General features: G+C 39.1%; 1 protein-coding gene across 8 annotated transcripts in view; it reads right to left on the bottom strand.

Moving 5' to 3' along the window:
• The window catches only part of ptprk (protein tyrosine phosphatase receptor type K), a 120,210-nt gene that overhangs the window by 36,116 nt on the left and 65,643 nt on the right, over positions 1 to 18,451 (bottom strand). For all 8 annotated transcript variants that reach the window (XM_046060119.1, XM_046060118.1, XM_046060125.1 and 5 more), the window contains exons 9-12: positions 12,516 to 12,628; positions 11,393 to 11,573; positions 478 to 660; positions 65 to 184 (exon numbers count right to left, since the gene is read on the bottom strand). In XM_046060119.1, the coding sequence (XP_045916075.1) occupies positions 65 to 184; positions 478 to 660; positions 11,393 to 11,573; positions 12,516 to 12,628 (597 nt within the window). The remainder of the gene's footprint in view (positions 1 to 64; positions 185 to 477; positions 661 to 11,392; positions 11,574 to 12,515; positions 12,629 to 18,451) is intronic.

Here is an 18,451-nt window from a genome sequence, read left to right on the forward strand (position 1 = left end):
AATTTTTTTATAATTAGAAAATAAATACATATATACAAGATAAAGTGTGATTTGTGTATCGCACCATCTTCGTCAGTTTGTATGATGGTCTCATCACTTTCTTTACGTCCCTCGGGATTAGTCAGAATCATCTTCAGACTGACATTGGTGTAGGGTGGCAGGTTCCCCACCAGGTGGCGTGGTGCTAAGGAGAAAAAAAGAGAAGGAAAAACTATCATCAAAAAACAATAATCTATAACTTTTTAAACGCATTTATGGCTACAGCTAATGATGATTGTTTCTACGTACTATTTCATACTACTAATCCCACTGACAATCAACATTCCAGAAAAATTATTCACATGCACTGCAGATATTAGGTAGTCTCATATTGGGCTAATCATTGCAAACATCTTTTTATACAGTATTCAATTACAGTAAAACAGCAGTATAAGTAACAGTAATAAAGCCTATAATAATAGTTAAACTGAGTTTTACCTTTGGGGTCCATGTCCAAGCAGTCAGCTTTGCTACGGTTGTTGGCAGTCATATAATGGTAGCAGATGGTGACGTTAAAGGTGTGACAGCGAGTGATGTTGTAACCCAACGATTCCCAGTCCACCGCTATCAGACGAGACCTGGTTTCAGCAATCTTTAGCCTCTTAGGAGTCCGCATAGGTTCTACAGAGAAACAGAGGAGAACACAGGGAAAGAAGGTAAACCAAAATGATGAGGAGATGATTTCTGACTTTGTATGCCCCATCGCGACAATCTCATGAGTTTTCATGAGTAACCCAACAGATTACTGCCATATGCACTGTGTTAGACTCTAGCATTCTGATAATAAATATGCCATTAAAATAAAACAAATAATCACTATTTGGATGAGATACAGTATTACTTTGGTGAACTCCGAATTACAGCATTTCTGGGGTTTACAATTCCGGTGCACTGTGTGTAAGAGGCAAATGTACGTGCGCTGCCAAGAAAGAAAGAAAGAAAAAAAAGAGCAATAGCTAGAGTGCTGAGTCAACATTTTCCCCAAGATGAAACAAAAGGGTTTTTACGAACATCTGTTTCTGTTCCTCACTGCTATTTAACCATTTCTCAAATGCAATAACTTCTACAAGACACGTCTTTGGTTTCCATTTTTTATGTGTATTCAGAACTATTATTGTCAATATAATCTACCGTCTCTCCAGCCTGCCCTGGGCTTTAATTACCTTAACTGGCTCATTTAACTGGATCAATAACCCCCCAGACCCCACCCACCTCCACACAGACAAGACCGCAAACACAAAACTAAACATGTCCTTATCTGCTTTCTGCCTTCTCATTTCAGTCCATTATATTTCAGGCACTACATTCTCATGAATGTTCACCATCTTGTGCTTCCCCAGCCATTAAACAGTAATGGCAGACACCTCACATAGAAGAGCAACTCTACTGCTCAAGATGCTGTGGTTACCTATCTACCTGGAGAAGCTGCCGTTTTCTGTAGGAAAGCTATAATCTTTAGCAGCTACAAATTGTTGTAGAAGAGTCATTTCTCTAGGGAAGAAATTACCTCTCTAACAAGAGCTGATACAACTCAAGGTAAGAAGGTTGCTGTTACTCTAGAAGAAACATCACTGTCTACCACTCACACAGCAGTCACCACTTGATCTACATGGGTTACAGCGTGATCTGTACAACTGCCTCAGGGTTATAGATGGCTGCAGTTACATAGCTAGCAGCTACGCATCTTCTCAAAACTGGAATTACTAGTTTGGAGCTACTATGTGTAGTCTTTTCAGAGATACTGAATGAAGACTAAACAATTGGCTGTGTCTGATAATGGTACATATTTTTGCTAGAGAAGTAGTTTAACTTTAACTTTTTAAGCAATAGCTGATCACAGTTAAGGGGCATTGTTCATGTGAATAATAAGAGTATATCATGGCCTGTTGTGGGCTATTGCTTTTATAAAACGGTTACCAAGTATGGCACAAAAAAAAAGTAGGCTAAAAGATGCACTACAATTTGACTTTGCTCGTGAACAGACATTTCTTTATGAATACAAAAAGCAGTACCACCAGGCTGCCGGCCGGTGGGCTACAAAGCGCATGGTGGTTGCTAAGTAACATACATCAAAGGCTGGAATTATTAGAGCTATTTATTTATATTTATTTGCGTTTTGCCGTTTATCGTGCAGCCTCTAAAAACTGTCCAGCGACTTTGGTAACTTGAACTTGGCCATATGATAATATGCTTGCTACTGTGTGCTGGCGGCCAGCAGTGCATAAAATAATAACACTTAAATATTATACCTACCATAAAGGGTGGAATTGTGTCTCTCCTTGAGCAATAGTCTTTGAATGCATTTTTCATGCTATTGAAACTTAAACTTTGTTGCAATATCAGACATGCGGGGCAAGTAGTGGACTGCTGTGTGTATGTTTGTGCGTTTTTGTGCGTGTGAGAGAGGGAAATGTTGAATCACATAATAAGCAATGATTTCTTTCTCTCTCTCTCCTTATTATTTGTTTATTTATCTCCTACGGTAACTTTAGTTAGTATATTCCACCCCATTTACACATAGTATTACAATGCAATCTGTATCCTACAGATAGAGACCCCCACGAAGCTCAGATTATAACTCAAACCCTGTTTGTCGCGGAGTGATCTGGATCTGTGCAAAACAATTCGACGTCATAGCCGCTGTTTACACTCATTATACCACTACTATGAACCAATCACATTGCTTGATTTGAGCCACCTGTTTTATAAGTACAAATACACATCAAGTATCAAAAGTAAAAGTATTATAAATTATAAAAGTGTTATAGTGTTATAATATCATATATCATATTATGAATACCAGAATATGAATTTGTAAGTAGCATTTTCCAGTAATGGCGTAGTCAGTTGAGGTGGAGCTAACTTTACCAAATTCATATACTGTTAGGTAGTTTAATCTGTACCACTGCATCATAATTCATAAACTGGTGATAAATTTTTTGAGTACAATTTTGATCTGCAACAGTAACTAGTCACTATAGCTGTCAGACAGAAGTGAAGTAAAATGTACAATAATACCCTCTGAGAGTATAAAGTGAAATTCTCAGATAACGTGTACAGCGTTTGAATTAATGTACATAGTAACAATCCACCACTGTAGTGAAGACAACACAAGCCAAGGTGATGAAAGGTTTAGTAAAGACCTTTTTTCCAGTTAAATGTAGACAATTAGATTTTTTTGACAGCTGATAACGCAGCAGGTTTTCGTGATAAAAAAATCTGTTTGATCAGGCTCAATACAGGCAGTACCAAATAAGCCTTGATTAACTCTGATGCTGATCGTTCAGATTGGCTATGGACATCCCCAGACTAAAATTAAATGTATTACAGGGCAACCAGAACAAAGTTAATTAAAGGTTTATTGTTCCTTGTCATAAACTGTCTTCATTCACAGTGATTGTCATTCTATCACCTGTTGTTCCCTCCCTATTCAAACTCTGTCCCGCTGTAACCCACCTGCTTCCTTATGTCCTTTCAGGCTTTTTTAATAAAAACAGCTCACCTTAAATAGAGAGGCAAGTCTCTCCCCAGCCCATCCCTTGTCTTGCTCTCTGTTTTTCTCTGGGTCTTCCTCTCTCAGAGAAGACAACACAAGGACACAAACTTGTCGCTTCTTCTGACAACCCATTATCTGCCTGTCACTCACATGCACAGAAACTCAGAGGCACGGGCACACTAACACTGGGTTATTACCTAAATACACACACACACACACACACACACACGCTTCAGGTTGTGACAGAATCAAGATTAAATCTGGGCAGAGCATGAATAGGTGTGTGTTTATGTGTGTGTGTATATGTGCTCGTCTCAATAAAACTTCTCATAATAAGAATGCATCGTCAAGGGCAAACACAACTCTCATATGCACTCACACACACACAGAGCTGTGAGCAAAAATACAAACATGTTGAGGTTTGTTAAGTAATTTAGATGTAAATATCTCTAATAAACACACATATAGACATATGAGAGAAAACAAGAAGGAAACCAAAAAGACAGAGAGGAAGGAAGGTTGTGAAGACACTCAGGCAGGTTATTGTCTGCTGAGCAAATATTATTGCTCAACTGTGTGTGTGCATGTGTTAATAGCTGAGGGGTCAGAGCATTTCATTTTTGCTTCAACCTATTATTGGATGGTTGACATTTAAATAGAGCGAGAGGGAGACCTATTGCTTTTTCTGCCTGTCTCTCCCTCTATTGCTGTCTCTTCCTGACTTGTCTTGGTCTCTTCCTCTCTGTCTGTCTCCCGGTTTAAATCAATACGTGTGATCCTCACCATAAACCTGGCTATTAGGACACACACACACACACACACGCACACACACACACACACACACACACAGAGTTAGGGCAGTGTAATAAATAGTATTGATTTCAGGGTCTCTTGATGCTTACACTGCTTCACAGTGAGACGGTCTTCAACATGGAATTAAAACAAAATATATGACTAGCTGCCTGTCACACACACACAAACACACACACTTTGAACCTGCATTTCAAAACCTCATTCCCCTCCTGGCCTGTAATGCTTTGCTGCTTATCTGTCTATTTATTGTAGGTACTGAAAGATGGTATCAAGCATGGTAGGAGGAGAGACAACGAAAGAATATGGACAAATAGAGGAAAGAACGATAGGAGGGCAAAGAGAGTAGCAAAGAAAATGAGTAAAGAAGAGTGTGAAAGCAAAGCAATGTGTAGAAAAATGAAGCTGGAGGGAGCAAGGGAAAGATAACGGGGGCAGAGAGAGAAATGTGAGAGAAAGATGAGAGAGGGAAAGAGAGAGGCCGAGAGGAGGAACGGGGAGAGACGATAACTAGTTTGGAAGGTGGCCAGAGTCAAGCGGGACCAGGTCCAACGGTAAACCACAGAGGCTGCCTTGTCCCTTTCCCCTCCTCCGGTAGACAGACAAACGGCTGGATTCATGTTGGAACTAAAAGGCTTTGTTCTCCACAGATGGAGCTTTGAAAACAACAACAATACCAATAAACACCAACAATAACACCAAGGACGGCAAGCTTCATATCAGCAGAATCCAGAGGTTGGAATTAAATGGAAAACAAAAGGAAAGGAAATGAAACTAAATGAAATAGAAGTGTGCTAAGGGCGGGGGATGGGGAGGGGACTCTGTCTCCCTGCCAAGAAATATACAGTAAAAAGACCATAGAGCAGGAGAAAGAGGCTTAAAGAAAAGCTGAGAAGAAAAGAGGTAAGGAAAGGGGAGAGAATAGGAGGGGGGGGGCAGAAAAGGTTGACAGGAGATGCAGCTAAATCCAAGTTAATCTGTCCAATTAGTTCCTGGTAATCCTCCCACTGTCATGAGAAAGACAAATGAAACTCCGGTTACATATTCTGTCTCTAACCCTCATTTTCTCCCTGCATGTCTCTGTCTCTCTCTGGGCCAGATTTCAGTGGATGAAAGGGGCACATCTGCACTGCAACATTCATTCAATTCGCACTTGCGAGCAACATGGAATTTGATTCTGATTTGCCTATGTAGAGGCTAATTATGAAACCAGAAGCCAGGACTTCTTCTAGAGTTAAAAAAAAGGTAAAGATCTCGGTAAAGGGTGGGATTTGTCAGATATCAAGAAGAAGAACAAAGTAACAACATTCAAAACATTTAATCACAAAAAACTCTGGTAAAAGCAATGAGGTAAGTCATTAAGACTTAATAAAAAGACGTGCTTTCCCAAAATGTGCTACTACAACCAGTTGTGTCGATTATAAAACCAGTTCAATCACAATCATCCCAATAATATTATGGCAATTCTGGCTAACTTTCTTATTTTTAATCAATTGTATTACTTTGTACATTGTTTATTATTACTACTATTTTTACTTATTATTGTATGAAATATAATATACAAATAAATTGCCTTTAACAACTTAGTTTAGTTCACGGTTATGACTCACCATCCTCTGGTTGTTTTTAGTGTGTTTATTATGTTCTTTAAATGGTAAAATATTGCGGGTTAGGGTTTTATTGCTGGATTGTTTTTCCTTCTGAGAAGCTATCACATTTTGTCTTTGAACTGTATCTTTCCCCTGTACACTTAAAAAAATACAGGGTTTCTTGTCCACCAAAGCGTTGGTTGCTATGGTACATAATTTCCGTGGAGGCGATGTGGTGCAAGTAGGGTAGCCTACTTAATTTTACTGAATGTAAAAATATCACCACAAAGTATGTAGGCCTACTTGCTATGGCCCTTGCTCTGCATGAAGAGAAGGCGGAAACATGAGTGCACAGACTCTCCTCTCCGTACGTGTATTCATGAGATTTTGAGGGAGAGGAAACACAGAAACACATCGTTTCGTTCAAGATCGGATGTACTCGGTGTTCGTCCCGCCCCTCCTGCATTGTGATTGGACGGCTGGGTAAAAAGTGATAGTGACGAGCGCAATGTTTTTCCCAAAGCTGAACATTTTTCAACTCTCGGTGACCGGAAAAAAACGCTCAGCGCCCAGCGTGGAAAAGAAGCTCAGCGCCTCGTCACTCTCCTGCCGTTTTTACCAGCTTGGAAAAACGCGGCGCTCCCATTGGAATGAACTGAAAAAGACGCTAAATACTTAAAGTACAAGTTTCCGGAGCTCTGTGTGAAATAAAAAAAGAGGGTCAAAACTCAACCCAATATTCCCAGTGGCCTAAAAATACAGCTATCAGTAGGAAAAGAAAGGGCAGCACAAAGCTGTGTCACTGAAAAAAGTTCAGTGAATTTGCATTTTATGTGCCTTTTATAAACAAATGTTTTGATAATAATTTTTCATAGTTGCTCTGTAGTTTTATTTACAGACTGAGCAGAATTGTGCTGTTTTCTAACAGTTTGGATTTGTAGCAAATAAATAAACTTTTTCAGGGGCGTTTTGTATTAATAGTTAGATATCGATTCCCACCCCTACTATATTTATACAAAGACAGGAATAACTTTATGTGTTATATCTGCCGAAATTACAACAGGTTCACACTGTTCACATCACTTTACTCCATTAAGCTGACGGTGTCGTTATGGTTACGGAACGAATCGATTAATAAATTCGAATTTAATAATCGATTTTCGCTGATTACGTCAAATAGTTGTTGCACCCCTAACAGATAGATAAAGGGGCAGAGTCAGTTCATTCAGTTTTGGAAGAGCAGTATGGAGAAGAGTAAGAAGTGAAAGAAGAGGAACAGTAGGAGTTGGAGGAGGAGATGGAATAGGAGGAAGATGAGGAGGTGGATTAGGAGGGAGGTGGAATAGGGAGGAGGAGGACGTGAAGAAGGTAGAGGGAGGAGGAGTAGGTGGTGAAGGAAGTGGAGAACAAGAATCTCTGGCCTGTCCCAGACCAAAGACAGGACGCTGGGGGCAGAATAATTTGTTGTTTGGTGTGTTGTACTGTATAGTACACTAAGGAATAAGGAAGGAAAATGTGTGCAAATGTTTGCATTTGTTATTTCTTTTGTGTTCATCATGTGAAAAGGTTTATGAGGGGGAGAACCACAAGCAATATTACTAATAACCAGTTTTTGCAGTATTGTTTTGAATTTGTCTCATCAATGTGTAAACCTGTGTTGTAGCGTGTGTGTTTTTGAGGGCTTGTGTGTGTTATGTCTGAGTTTGGTTTTTCAGCAAGATTGAATGGTTTTGAGTGGAGAGCTTCATTTTGACCTGAAAATAAGATGTTTGGGGAATTGGGTGAGACGTTATGGATTTGTGTTTAGAGTTTTGAGAAAAAGAGGCATCATTTCAAGAAATGTGTTCAAGCAATTGATAAAAAACTGTAAAGGCAAACAATTATCCATGCGAAACTGATTGTTGCAAACTACCACATGCTCGCACACAATCACACAAAGCAGACAGCACTTTCTTTAAATGTATTAGCTGCTATTTCAAGGGCCTAACCCTTAAAGCATCATACTGCTGACTCTGTGTGTGTTTTCACATATATAAAGAAGCACATGTGATATATTGTGTGTGGTTTCTACAACATCCGTGCTTGTGTGTCTGGAAACGTGCGTTTTGTGATTCTATTCTTCCATTAATCCAAGTGATGCTGAGTTTGTGCAACATACGAGAAATACTGTGACTTTCTGAACTGTGTGTGTGTGTGTCTGTACATTTCTCTCCATCTCAATACTTCTTAGTGTGTCTCTTTTCTGTGTGTGTTCATGCCTGTTAGCGTGTGGCTGTGTGTGTGTGTGTGTGTGTGTGTGTGTGTGTGTGTGTGTGTGTCAAACCCCGCCATGACCAAGAGGTTTTCGCAGAAAATTCCGGATTTGGATTAAAAGCTACTTCATCACCTTCTTCTGTCACACACACTCACACGTGTGCAATGACACACACACTCACTAACTCTTCACTTCAAGTAGTTGATTATTTTTCATCCTTCAGACAAGAGCAATAAATCACCACAGAAGAAAAATCGAGGAGAAGGAGACACAGAGCGAGAAAGAAGTAGTAATAGAAAAGAAATAAAAAAATGCAAAGGAAGAGATGAAAAGAGAAAAAAGAGAGAAGAGGAAGAGATGAAACTCTTCCAGTTATCATATCAATTGCTCTGCAGTGTGTGTGATTAACTTTATTGGTTTTTAATTAAACAGTGTTTTGTGTGGTGACAGGCTTGGGTTTATGCCTGGTGTTTGAGCACACATTTCCCTGTGTGAGTGTGTGTGCATGTTTTTCATTGTTTTGGGTTAACTAAATATTCAGTAAACTACAGGTGGTGGGATCAGGCAAACCTAACCAAACAGAAAAAGCAAAGGAATCATTACCATTTAAATAACATTTGTACCCCATGTGTGTGTGTGTCCGTCGCTCTTCTCTCTTTCAGAGAGAAACACAAACACAAACACATATGAGTTCACCTCCGAAAGTGTGAATCTGCGCATGTGTGAATGACCTTAGTCACAATGAAAACAGAGATAAGACAAAGAGGTAGGAAGATATATTTACCATAATAACTAAGTCAGAAGAAAATCCCACTAATAGTATCATTACCAAGTGATGTCTAAGTATTTTGTATTTTAAATGTATTTATAATATAAGGAATTTATATGCCAATTTATGTAATATTCCATCCATCCATTATCAACTGCTTATCCTGCGTACAGGGTCGCGGGGGGCTGGAGCCAATCCCAGCTGACATCGGGTGAAAGGCGGGGTACACCCTGGACAGGTCGCCAGTCCATCGCAGACTTACGTAATATTGTATTTAGCATTTGGATTTGTAATATAGTATTTAGAATTAGTCTAATTTGCGCCAATTGGTCTATGTTTAATGGTGTTATTTTACACTGTGTGACACAAAATTATTTACCATACCTAATATGAGGCTAAATTTTTTTCTTAAAGAAACATTTGTGGGAAATGTGCTTATTCTCTTACTTGCCAATAACTATATGTAACTGTATGTAGCTACAGCCATCAGCTTGTTAACTTAGCAGAAAGTTTGAACAAGAAGAAACAGCTGTCTTTACAGCCACCTACCAGCACCTCTAAAACTCACTTCTTAACAGGTTATATCTTGTTTCATTAATCTGAACAAAAACCGAAGCGTAAAAACGTCAAGTTGTGGTTTCATAGGATGTTATGTGCTGGATTAATCCTTGGCGTTGTCACTGTCACCCAAAAAACATTTTTCCTCTTACACAATGTAAAATGTTAAATAACGTCCAGAAAAGCTGTATGATTAAATTACTCCCATTCATGTGTGCAGGGAGCAAACGGGAAGTCAGCCGGCTTCTTGGATGTGCATGTTCTCTACCAGCTCGGCTGGAGGAGGAGTCTAGTGCACATGTTCCATGGGCCGTGGGCCAAATATACGCGGACGCATGAGGAATCCTACAAAGTTTTCTTTGGTGTATGCGTTTAGTAAGCAACTTTCATAGGACTGACTGGCGTGCCATCTTTGAACACTGTATCCAGTTTTCTGTAATACATCCATGAGCCAAAATAGTCTGAATATATATATGTATAATATCCCCCATAAAATCACAGCATGTTGCATTTGTACATTTTCCTTAACAAACATATTTTTAAAACTGAACTTGCTGCAGAGCTATTGTTGGAAATGCTCATACCCTGTCAGTAGACAAAGATCATTCAGATATACAGAATTATTATCTCTAAATTCATAACCATATTTCCTTGTTTTGGTCTGATATCAACACATTATGTGGATTACAATGAGTTATAGGAACACATTTGAGTAACTCAAATGTGTTCCTGTGTGAGTGAGGAGAAGAAGATTAATTTCCTCTTCCTGTCAAACAGGAAACTGTTCAATACATGAGTGGCCTGAACAAGTCTATGACTTCCTGTCTGTCAATAAAAACACACAGGCACGCGCACACACGTACAGAGTCATTCACACATACACACACAGGTTGCAAGACATCAGTCAGGCCTCATGGTTATGAGTTTTCATCTCTCTTTCATTCTCCAGTTTCATCATTCTCTCGCCTCTCGTGCTCTCTCCCCCCGCTTCTGCTCTCTTTCTTTTCCAGCCTTATTGTTTTTCATCATCTCTCCATCGCCCCTTTATTCTGCTTCTCATTCATGCTCATTGCTTTTCTTTCTGTCTCTTTCTCTCTCACATCAACTCCCGCTCGCTCGCTCCTTCTCTCTCCCTCAGGCTAGCTGTGTTTATATTTCAGTCGTTTATTTCTACAAATGTCAGACAGTGTTTCTGCCCTCCGTCTATTGATCCACAGAGAGAGAAAGAGATGGGAAGAGAGAGGCAGGGAGAAAGAGGGAAAGACAGCAGCAAGGCACAGAGTAGAAAGAGAGCTATACAGAAGGAAGAATGGGACATTCGAGTGAAAGGAGGAGTAGCTGCGAGAAAGCAGGAATGAGGTGAGAGAAGATAAGAAAAAACAGGATAAAAAGTGAGAAAGGTTGAGAGAACCTCCAGTATTTTAATCACTCTTTCTCTCAGATCACTGAGCAACCACAGACTGACTCAGGCTCTCCCCTCCTTTCTTCTGTTATGCTACCCTCTCGCTATACTTCTCGCTGCGTGCTCATAGTACAAATACCACTCCACCAACTAAAATATAGATACCAAGAAAAGAAAGAACAACGGTAGATAGACAGATCGATAGACAATCAGATAAAAAGCTGTGTTCACAACTTACTTTGCAGAATGCAATTTATCTTATTTTAGGTGGATGTTTATGATTCAATTCGTTATAGTAAAGTGTGAGGCAGTAGTGTAAAAATTAAGATAATAAGTTAAGATTATAACTGAAGCAGTGTTCAGTTTATTTTTGCAGATAGCGATGGCTGTTTTCCTTACAGTAATCACAAAATGGATCTGTTTAGCCATAATATTGTATACAGTATAATACAGTATGTATGTATCTATGACCTACCTGCACATTTGGTCCGGGTAATGAGTGGTGGTCCAGATTTGCCTGTCCCTCCCTCTCCTGGTCTGGTTAGCAACACTCTGATCTCGTACTCTGTGTCTGGGTCAAGATGCCATAACTTATAGTTGGGAGAGTTCACAGCGTGAGTCTCTGTCCAGCTGCCTGATGTCATACGGTACTCAACCTAAAGGGGAAAAAATGAAATAGTTATCTGAGAATTCAGTATTAATCAGAATTTATGCTTGCTATGAATGTAAATGTCTAATTATGCTTTCAGACCCTATTCATCTTGTAGGATATAACGCAACTCATCTACCATAAAGGAATAGTTCAACCTTTAGTTTAGAAATAGAAAATAATTTTTTGCCAGCCAGCCAGTGGAGACTCCAGAAGGTTACTGATCCCAGCCAAGAAAAAGTCTGGCACAAAATTCCCCTTCAAACAGCTAATTGTCATTTACAGTTGGGGTCTTTTGTACAGATGAAACAAACACGGTATAAAATCTTAATTAGTGAGTTTTAGAGGTACTGTTGGACAAGGCTAGCTGTTTCCACCTGTTTACAGTATTTGTGTTAAGCTAAGCTAACTGGCTGCAGTAGCTTAATTTGTACTATATAGTCTCGTTCTCTGATCCTCTGCCACAAAATAAATAAATGTTTTTCCCAAAATGCCGAACCATTCCTTTAAAACAGCTGTCATTGTAAAATGCATCTACCAGTGCCTCTAAATTCTACTAATTCATTTAATCTGTATGTACATGTATTTTGGACAGAGCCTGCCTATTTCGAGTGTTTATGCTAAGCTAACTGCCTACAGGCTCTAGCTTAATATTAAGTGTACAGGCACTAAATGTCAGCAAGAAAGTGAATAAGCATGTTTCCCCAAATTTTTTACTATTCCTTTGACATATGGCACTTAGACACAATTATATTTTCCGGCTTTCCCTGGAAGGATAAATGGTCATTGTTATGATCATTTATTGCCACTGATCAAAATCAAAGATTTAGTTAACATTTAAGTAATTTTTAAGAGAAACGCATCGTCACTTCGATGTCCTAACTTACAGGGACTTACAATCGTACAAGTCATTGCTTAAAATCCATACAGTGTCTCATACTGAACATACCTCTTTCAGTATAATAGGTCCATCTCCAAATATGGAGTTAGCGTTCAGCTGAATAAGCAGATATGTAGGGCCGACACCGAGCAGCTGGGGTGGGGCGATGGGGTGCGGAGGCTCTGAGGAGAGAAAACAATTAACAAGATCATAAAAAGAGGTTGAGTGAAACAGAGTAAGACAAGGTCACAGCAAAAAAGAAGAGGGTGGTGGCACAAGGAATAGGATAGTGTAGTCACTGTGATGCAAAGCCTTGTTAGTGTAACAGCCGACGTGATATTTGTGGGCTCAAATTAATATTTTTAACAACCCACCAGAAAACAGTGACAACTATACTAATGGCACAGATTATTAGGGACATCCTAACAAGTTGCAACTGCACTGACCTGCAATATTATGACAACCAAGTAGTATGAATGTCACGGCGAACTAATTGGCTAAACATTTGTGGTCCTGCAGTGGAGCAGTAAGTACTATGTCTCAGTATACTATATCTCTAATCTTCATGTCAGTAGCTGATGTCGTTGATCAATCCAATATTCCTGTTCTTACTTTCCAATAAATAAGACTTTAATACTAGTTTCTATTTATAGAATGCTTTTCTAGATACTCAAAGACGCTTCACATAACAAGCTTTATATACATTTACTTTCATCTAACAGCTTGTTTCACGCATTGACACTCCTTTGCTGGGATGCTGAAGTTATAATGAACTTAATATTGATGCAAACTCGGCCTTCGCAGCTGCTTCACATCAAAAGCCTTCCACGTTCAAAACAAGTGACTGGAAGGCTTTTGCTGGGAAGCAGCTTCCAAAAATGTCTACCATAGTGGTCAATAGCCCTTTTCAGACATGGAATTGTGTAAATGTCCCTGCATTTGTCTGTTAAATAGTTTTTTTGTCATTTAGACATATGTGTCTGTTATGTAAATGTTTCTTACATGATTTACAGAAAGAGCCACAATGCCAACGTTGTATTTGACAGCTGGTGCGAGAAAAGAAGTGCACTGAGTTTTAAAAGTGTTAATGATAAGTTAACTTGGTCACACTCAGAATGATCTTATATAAAAAGGCTCTCCTAAGCCTTGTGGTTTATTCAACTGGCTTTATTTGCTTTCTTTACCTGCTGTGGCCTTTACGTTAATCTAACAGCATTTTGACTTGTAAACAGGTCGCTTGTCATTGTGTATCCAAATGTGAAATCAAGGGAAACAGTAAGGGATAATCACCTTTACCTACTTGAATATGACTGTATTTTAGAAAAAGTGCTATAATACGTAAATATTATTATATGTATGTGTAACCCAAAGTGTAAGAATGACTGAATGTGCAATAACATTTTTATTTTAAATTTGATTGCCTATTCTGTTTTTCATTTAACATATGTCTTGAAATTATGCTCTCAGTGAATAAATAGTGTGTATGCACTTGTACGTAAATGTGACGGATGTGTGATGGTTCAGGGCCAGTCAGTCAGATCAGAGCTAACTGTCAAGCATCTGTGATTGACAAGCACAAACACACACTCACACAAACCTTAAAACACGCAGCATCAAAGATTTATCTACTTGACACATACACACACAGATCAACACATGCATTAATCACAATCTCCACACACACACACACACTGTGGTCTATCTCACACACAGTAAATCATACAGATTTTATCGCTCTCCGACACATACTCAAACACAGCACCAGGCAAAACTGCTATCAGGAAAATGGAAAGGGAAAATGTCATTTTTTTAGCAATCCAGCTTCAATCATATCATATCAAAGTAAGTATTATCTAAATTATGTGTGCCCATGTGTGTTGCTGTGCATGTTGTTCTTTTAACAGTTATACTTTGCATTGCTGTCTCTTTGTGCATGCGTGTGTGCACGCGTGCGTGTGTTGAATATGGCTGTCAGAGAGGTACAGGCTGGGAAGTGTCTTTTTAGCAACAGATGAAACACCGTAGCTTGACAGCACATGCGTGTGTGCAAACGCAAATACGCACACACACACACATGCAGACAGAGTTGAATCCAGATAATGAATGTTGAAGCGACTTCAGAAAACCAACAACGTCAACAACGTGTCAGCTCAGAATGCCATCAAATAAACAAAGTAAACAAGCTGATGATTAACAAACAAATAAAGAAATAAAGCAAAAAAAAATCCCAAGGATTATTCTTCATGCACACAAACAGCAGGTTTGTGTGCTTGCAGCCTGTGTGTTAACATGTTTGTGTGTTACGTTAGAAACCTATTGAGTATCTAAAAAAAAAACAAAAAACATACACATAAAAATGAAACAGTAAGGATTGTAAGTGGGTCATTATGTGACTCCAGAGAAAACAAGAGCTGAAACGGGTTCATGCTTTTGATTTTCTTCTTTTTTTTTGTTCCATCACTTGTCATTTGTACAGTTGACCTAAAAAAATATAACAAATCATCAATGGTGTTGTTTTGCGATGGGTTTGTTGTCACCATCTTTTTTATTATTAATCACATGTGTGAACCCTCTCATCATTTCAAATTTTATGGGTCAAATGTAAATGATAATAACAAATCAACATGGGGAAAACTTCAAATGTGCGTGTCGTTTCTGACCTAACCCGTCTGTGTGATTAATTTGTTTTCACTGTCACTCACTTTCTTTACTGATATTAGAATTAAAAAAAGCTCCTGGAGGCATTGGTGGAGGGTTTGGTAGATTGAAGATTTATGATGTAGTGAACAAACATTAAGACAGAGACAGACAGACCAATAGAAAGAAAGAGAAGAGACAGATATTTTGTTGGTGACTGGCACCCACTAGGCATGTTCTTCTTTGTTGTCCATCGTCAGCAACCTTGTCAATAAAGTTTAGCTTTCACAAACTGGGGCTGACATAACCATGGAGCTCACTGGAGGACATCTGACCTCCAGACCAAGAGAGGAAGTTGTGTATGAGTGTGCAAGTGTGTGTGTGTTTCAGTTGAATCAACAGCCAACAGTAGTAGTGGTAGTAGGTTTCTATAGTTCCATAACGCCTGAAGCTTCACCACCTGTCACTATAACTTAGAGAGTGTGTCTGTGTGTGTGTGTGTGTGTGTGTGTGTGTGTGTGTGTGTGTGTAATAGGTTAGAAAGGAGAAAGAGACATTTTAAAAGTGAACCATTACAGGTTTAAGACAGTTGTATAAATTCAAGTCAGTTGTGCCTCCTCCTGTGTGCGTGTGTGACAGTAATATTGCAGGATCTTTTTAGGCCATTGGTTGTGTGTAATGCATGATGGCATGGAGTTTGTGTATGTGTGTGTGAGCGTGATACGAGCTGGCGTGATGATGTGCTCTGTCACCGTATGAACCAGAGGGCAAGGCTTTATTAGAGCCTGGCTCTGACCAGACCACTAGTGAAACACACACAGATACACAAACACACATTAAAACTCTCTCGTACCCCTTTGTCTCTCTCACGTACACAACGATTATATACTGTTCATCTCCAGTAAAACATGCCATCATCCGTCCATCTAGTGTTGAAACGTAGGGCTGGGCATCGACATCCCCAAAACTGTAGAATAACAAAAGCTGGCATTGAATGTCTTGTTTAACTTGAAATGCTATGTACACTTACTGTTTGATCAACTAGTTCCTAATCTGCATCAAAATTATTTACGCAAACTTCTTGTATGGCTGCTTGTATGGCTGCAGTAGTAAAAAAAGCATTTGCAGAAAAGCATGTTTATCCTATGCTTCACCACACCTGAAACATGAGTATCATATCAGCACTAGAAAATGATAACCAGCCCCACCGCAACCATTAGCCACTTAAATGACTTGAATGAAAACTGAAAATTAATGAACAATGTGGATTTCATAATCAATTAAATGTTTAAGTCATTCATGAAGGAACTCAAATGTGAGAGTTGGCTGCTTTTTTCTCTCATATGTTTATATGTGCTGGTTTTGTTTCTATAAACTAAATATATCTTTTCTATTTGAAGATGTCACCTGGTGATCCGGGCATTTGTCACATTTTTCTGCCATTTTGTAGACTAAATGAATGATTGGCTTATTGTAAAACTGACAGTTCTGATCTGTTCATTGTCACATTTCTGCTCTAGGAAGACAGAAAAATAGCTTGGTATAGGAATGATTGGGGAATCCCATGTCACACCTCTCATGCTCCCATGATGCACCTCTGTCTCTACAAAATCTGTTTCTTTTCTCTGATCTTGACAGCTCCAGCACACACATAGGGAGTCGATAATGACACATCTCTGTCATCTACATGCTGTAAATATCAATAGACGAGGCCTGTGTGTACCTGCACCAAGGCAATCTCATATCACCCTGGGGACCACTTTTGAGGTTTTGAAAATTAAACCTGGGTTACTGTCCAACTGCCAAGCCTTTTTAATATGTACAAGTCATATTTTGGCACTTCCCTATGATTCTTTCTTGCATTTTCCTGTTCCTACCAGATTCCTCCAGTAATCATCCCTCATTTCTATTCAATTTAAATAGTTAAATATTCAGCAAAAATATTAATAATGCAGCATAATTCTGTCCATATTCATGGCCATCAATATCCTGCAGAAACCTCAAATCTCCAACACGCATACTTTTCACGAAGTGAAATAAACATATTCCCTGTTCCTTTGATTTATCTCTGGCTCTCATCTCCCATCTGATATTTATAATAAATAAACATGAGGCTTCTCTCCTTCCACGTACACACGTGCAATCCTCGTTCTTTTATTGTGATATCTTTCTAACAACCAGACTCTGGATCAATATTCATAATCACCAATATCCCTCAGAGCTCCAACAACATCTTTTCACAGATTGTGAACGTGGCTGGTTTTCAAGTCGATGCCTGGCTATGAAACACACACACAGCCCGATGTGTCTCCTTGAACCGGAATCTATTTTCAAATATGTAGATGGGTCTTATTCATGTTTAGACACATGTCTGCTGCTATGCGGATTTCTCATCTCTCTCCTCTTTGCCTACTCAATTTTTTTAAAAAAAATAAAAAGATTTTCATGATACATAAACATTAGCCACTTATGTATTCTTACTAAATCAGTGAAGTCCTGCGGGAAAAGTGCGCCTCCAAAACCACCATATTTTCTTGACCAAAGGGAAAAAAAACATCTATTCATTCCCAGTGAGGATGGCAACCCTAACCCTGGCAGTTTTAGTGTCTTCCTCAAGCGACACAGAGAGCTGAACCCCTAAACTGGACAGTGTAAGAGCTCCATTATCTGAGTCACACCAGCTAATATTCATATTCATGGTGCTCGCTTCTGCTTTGATTTTTCATTTCTTTCTCCTCTGCCATCTCCTATGCAGAATAATAAACATGACTCTGCTCAGCTGTTTACATATTCAGACATATTCCTGATTCTGATATGGATATTCTTGGGATAATGAGCAGACTATTTACATTCAACTTTCCTTCACCATCTCCACTTCTCTCTTTGCTCACCCTCCTCTGCCTCCCATTTCTCCCCCCTCCTTTATGTCACTCCCGTATCATTCTTCCTGAATCTCCTTCGCCTTTACCCTCTCTCTGCCCTCCTCTCTATCTTTCTCTCTCTCTCTCTCTGGTAGATGAATTGAATATGTAAGCTATTGGATGTGAATGAATAAAGCATCCCGTCTCAAACACACATTGGTGACACCTTATTAACCACATGTCAGCTGCACATGACAGCCGGAGCACACACAGTTTCCATTCTCACACACACACACACACACTCACAGAGAATATGCACACGTACAAACACAAGGCTGGCATATGCACATCTGCATACACTGACACACAAACTCTCCTCATTAGGCTATATTGTATTAGTGACTTCCATTTTATCAGTCAGACACAGTGAATGTGCATTTGATTGGAAGGACATTTGACATACCAAACGTTACACACATTGAAAAGTTACTCATTGCACAAAATATA

Source organism: Micropterus dolomieu, linkage group LG10 (assembly GCF_021292245.1).
Source record: "Micropterus dolomieu isolate WLL.071019.BEF.003 ecotype Adirondacks linkage group LG10, ASM2129224v1, whole genome shotgun sequence".
NCBI classification, from domain to species: domain Eukaryota; kingdom Metazoa; phylum Chordata; class Actinopteri; order Centrarchiformes; family Centrarchidae; genus Micropterus; species Micropterus dolomieu.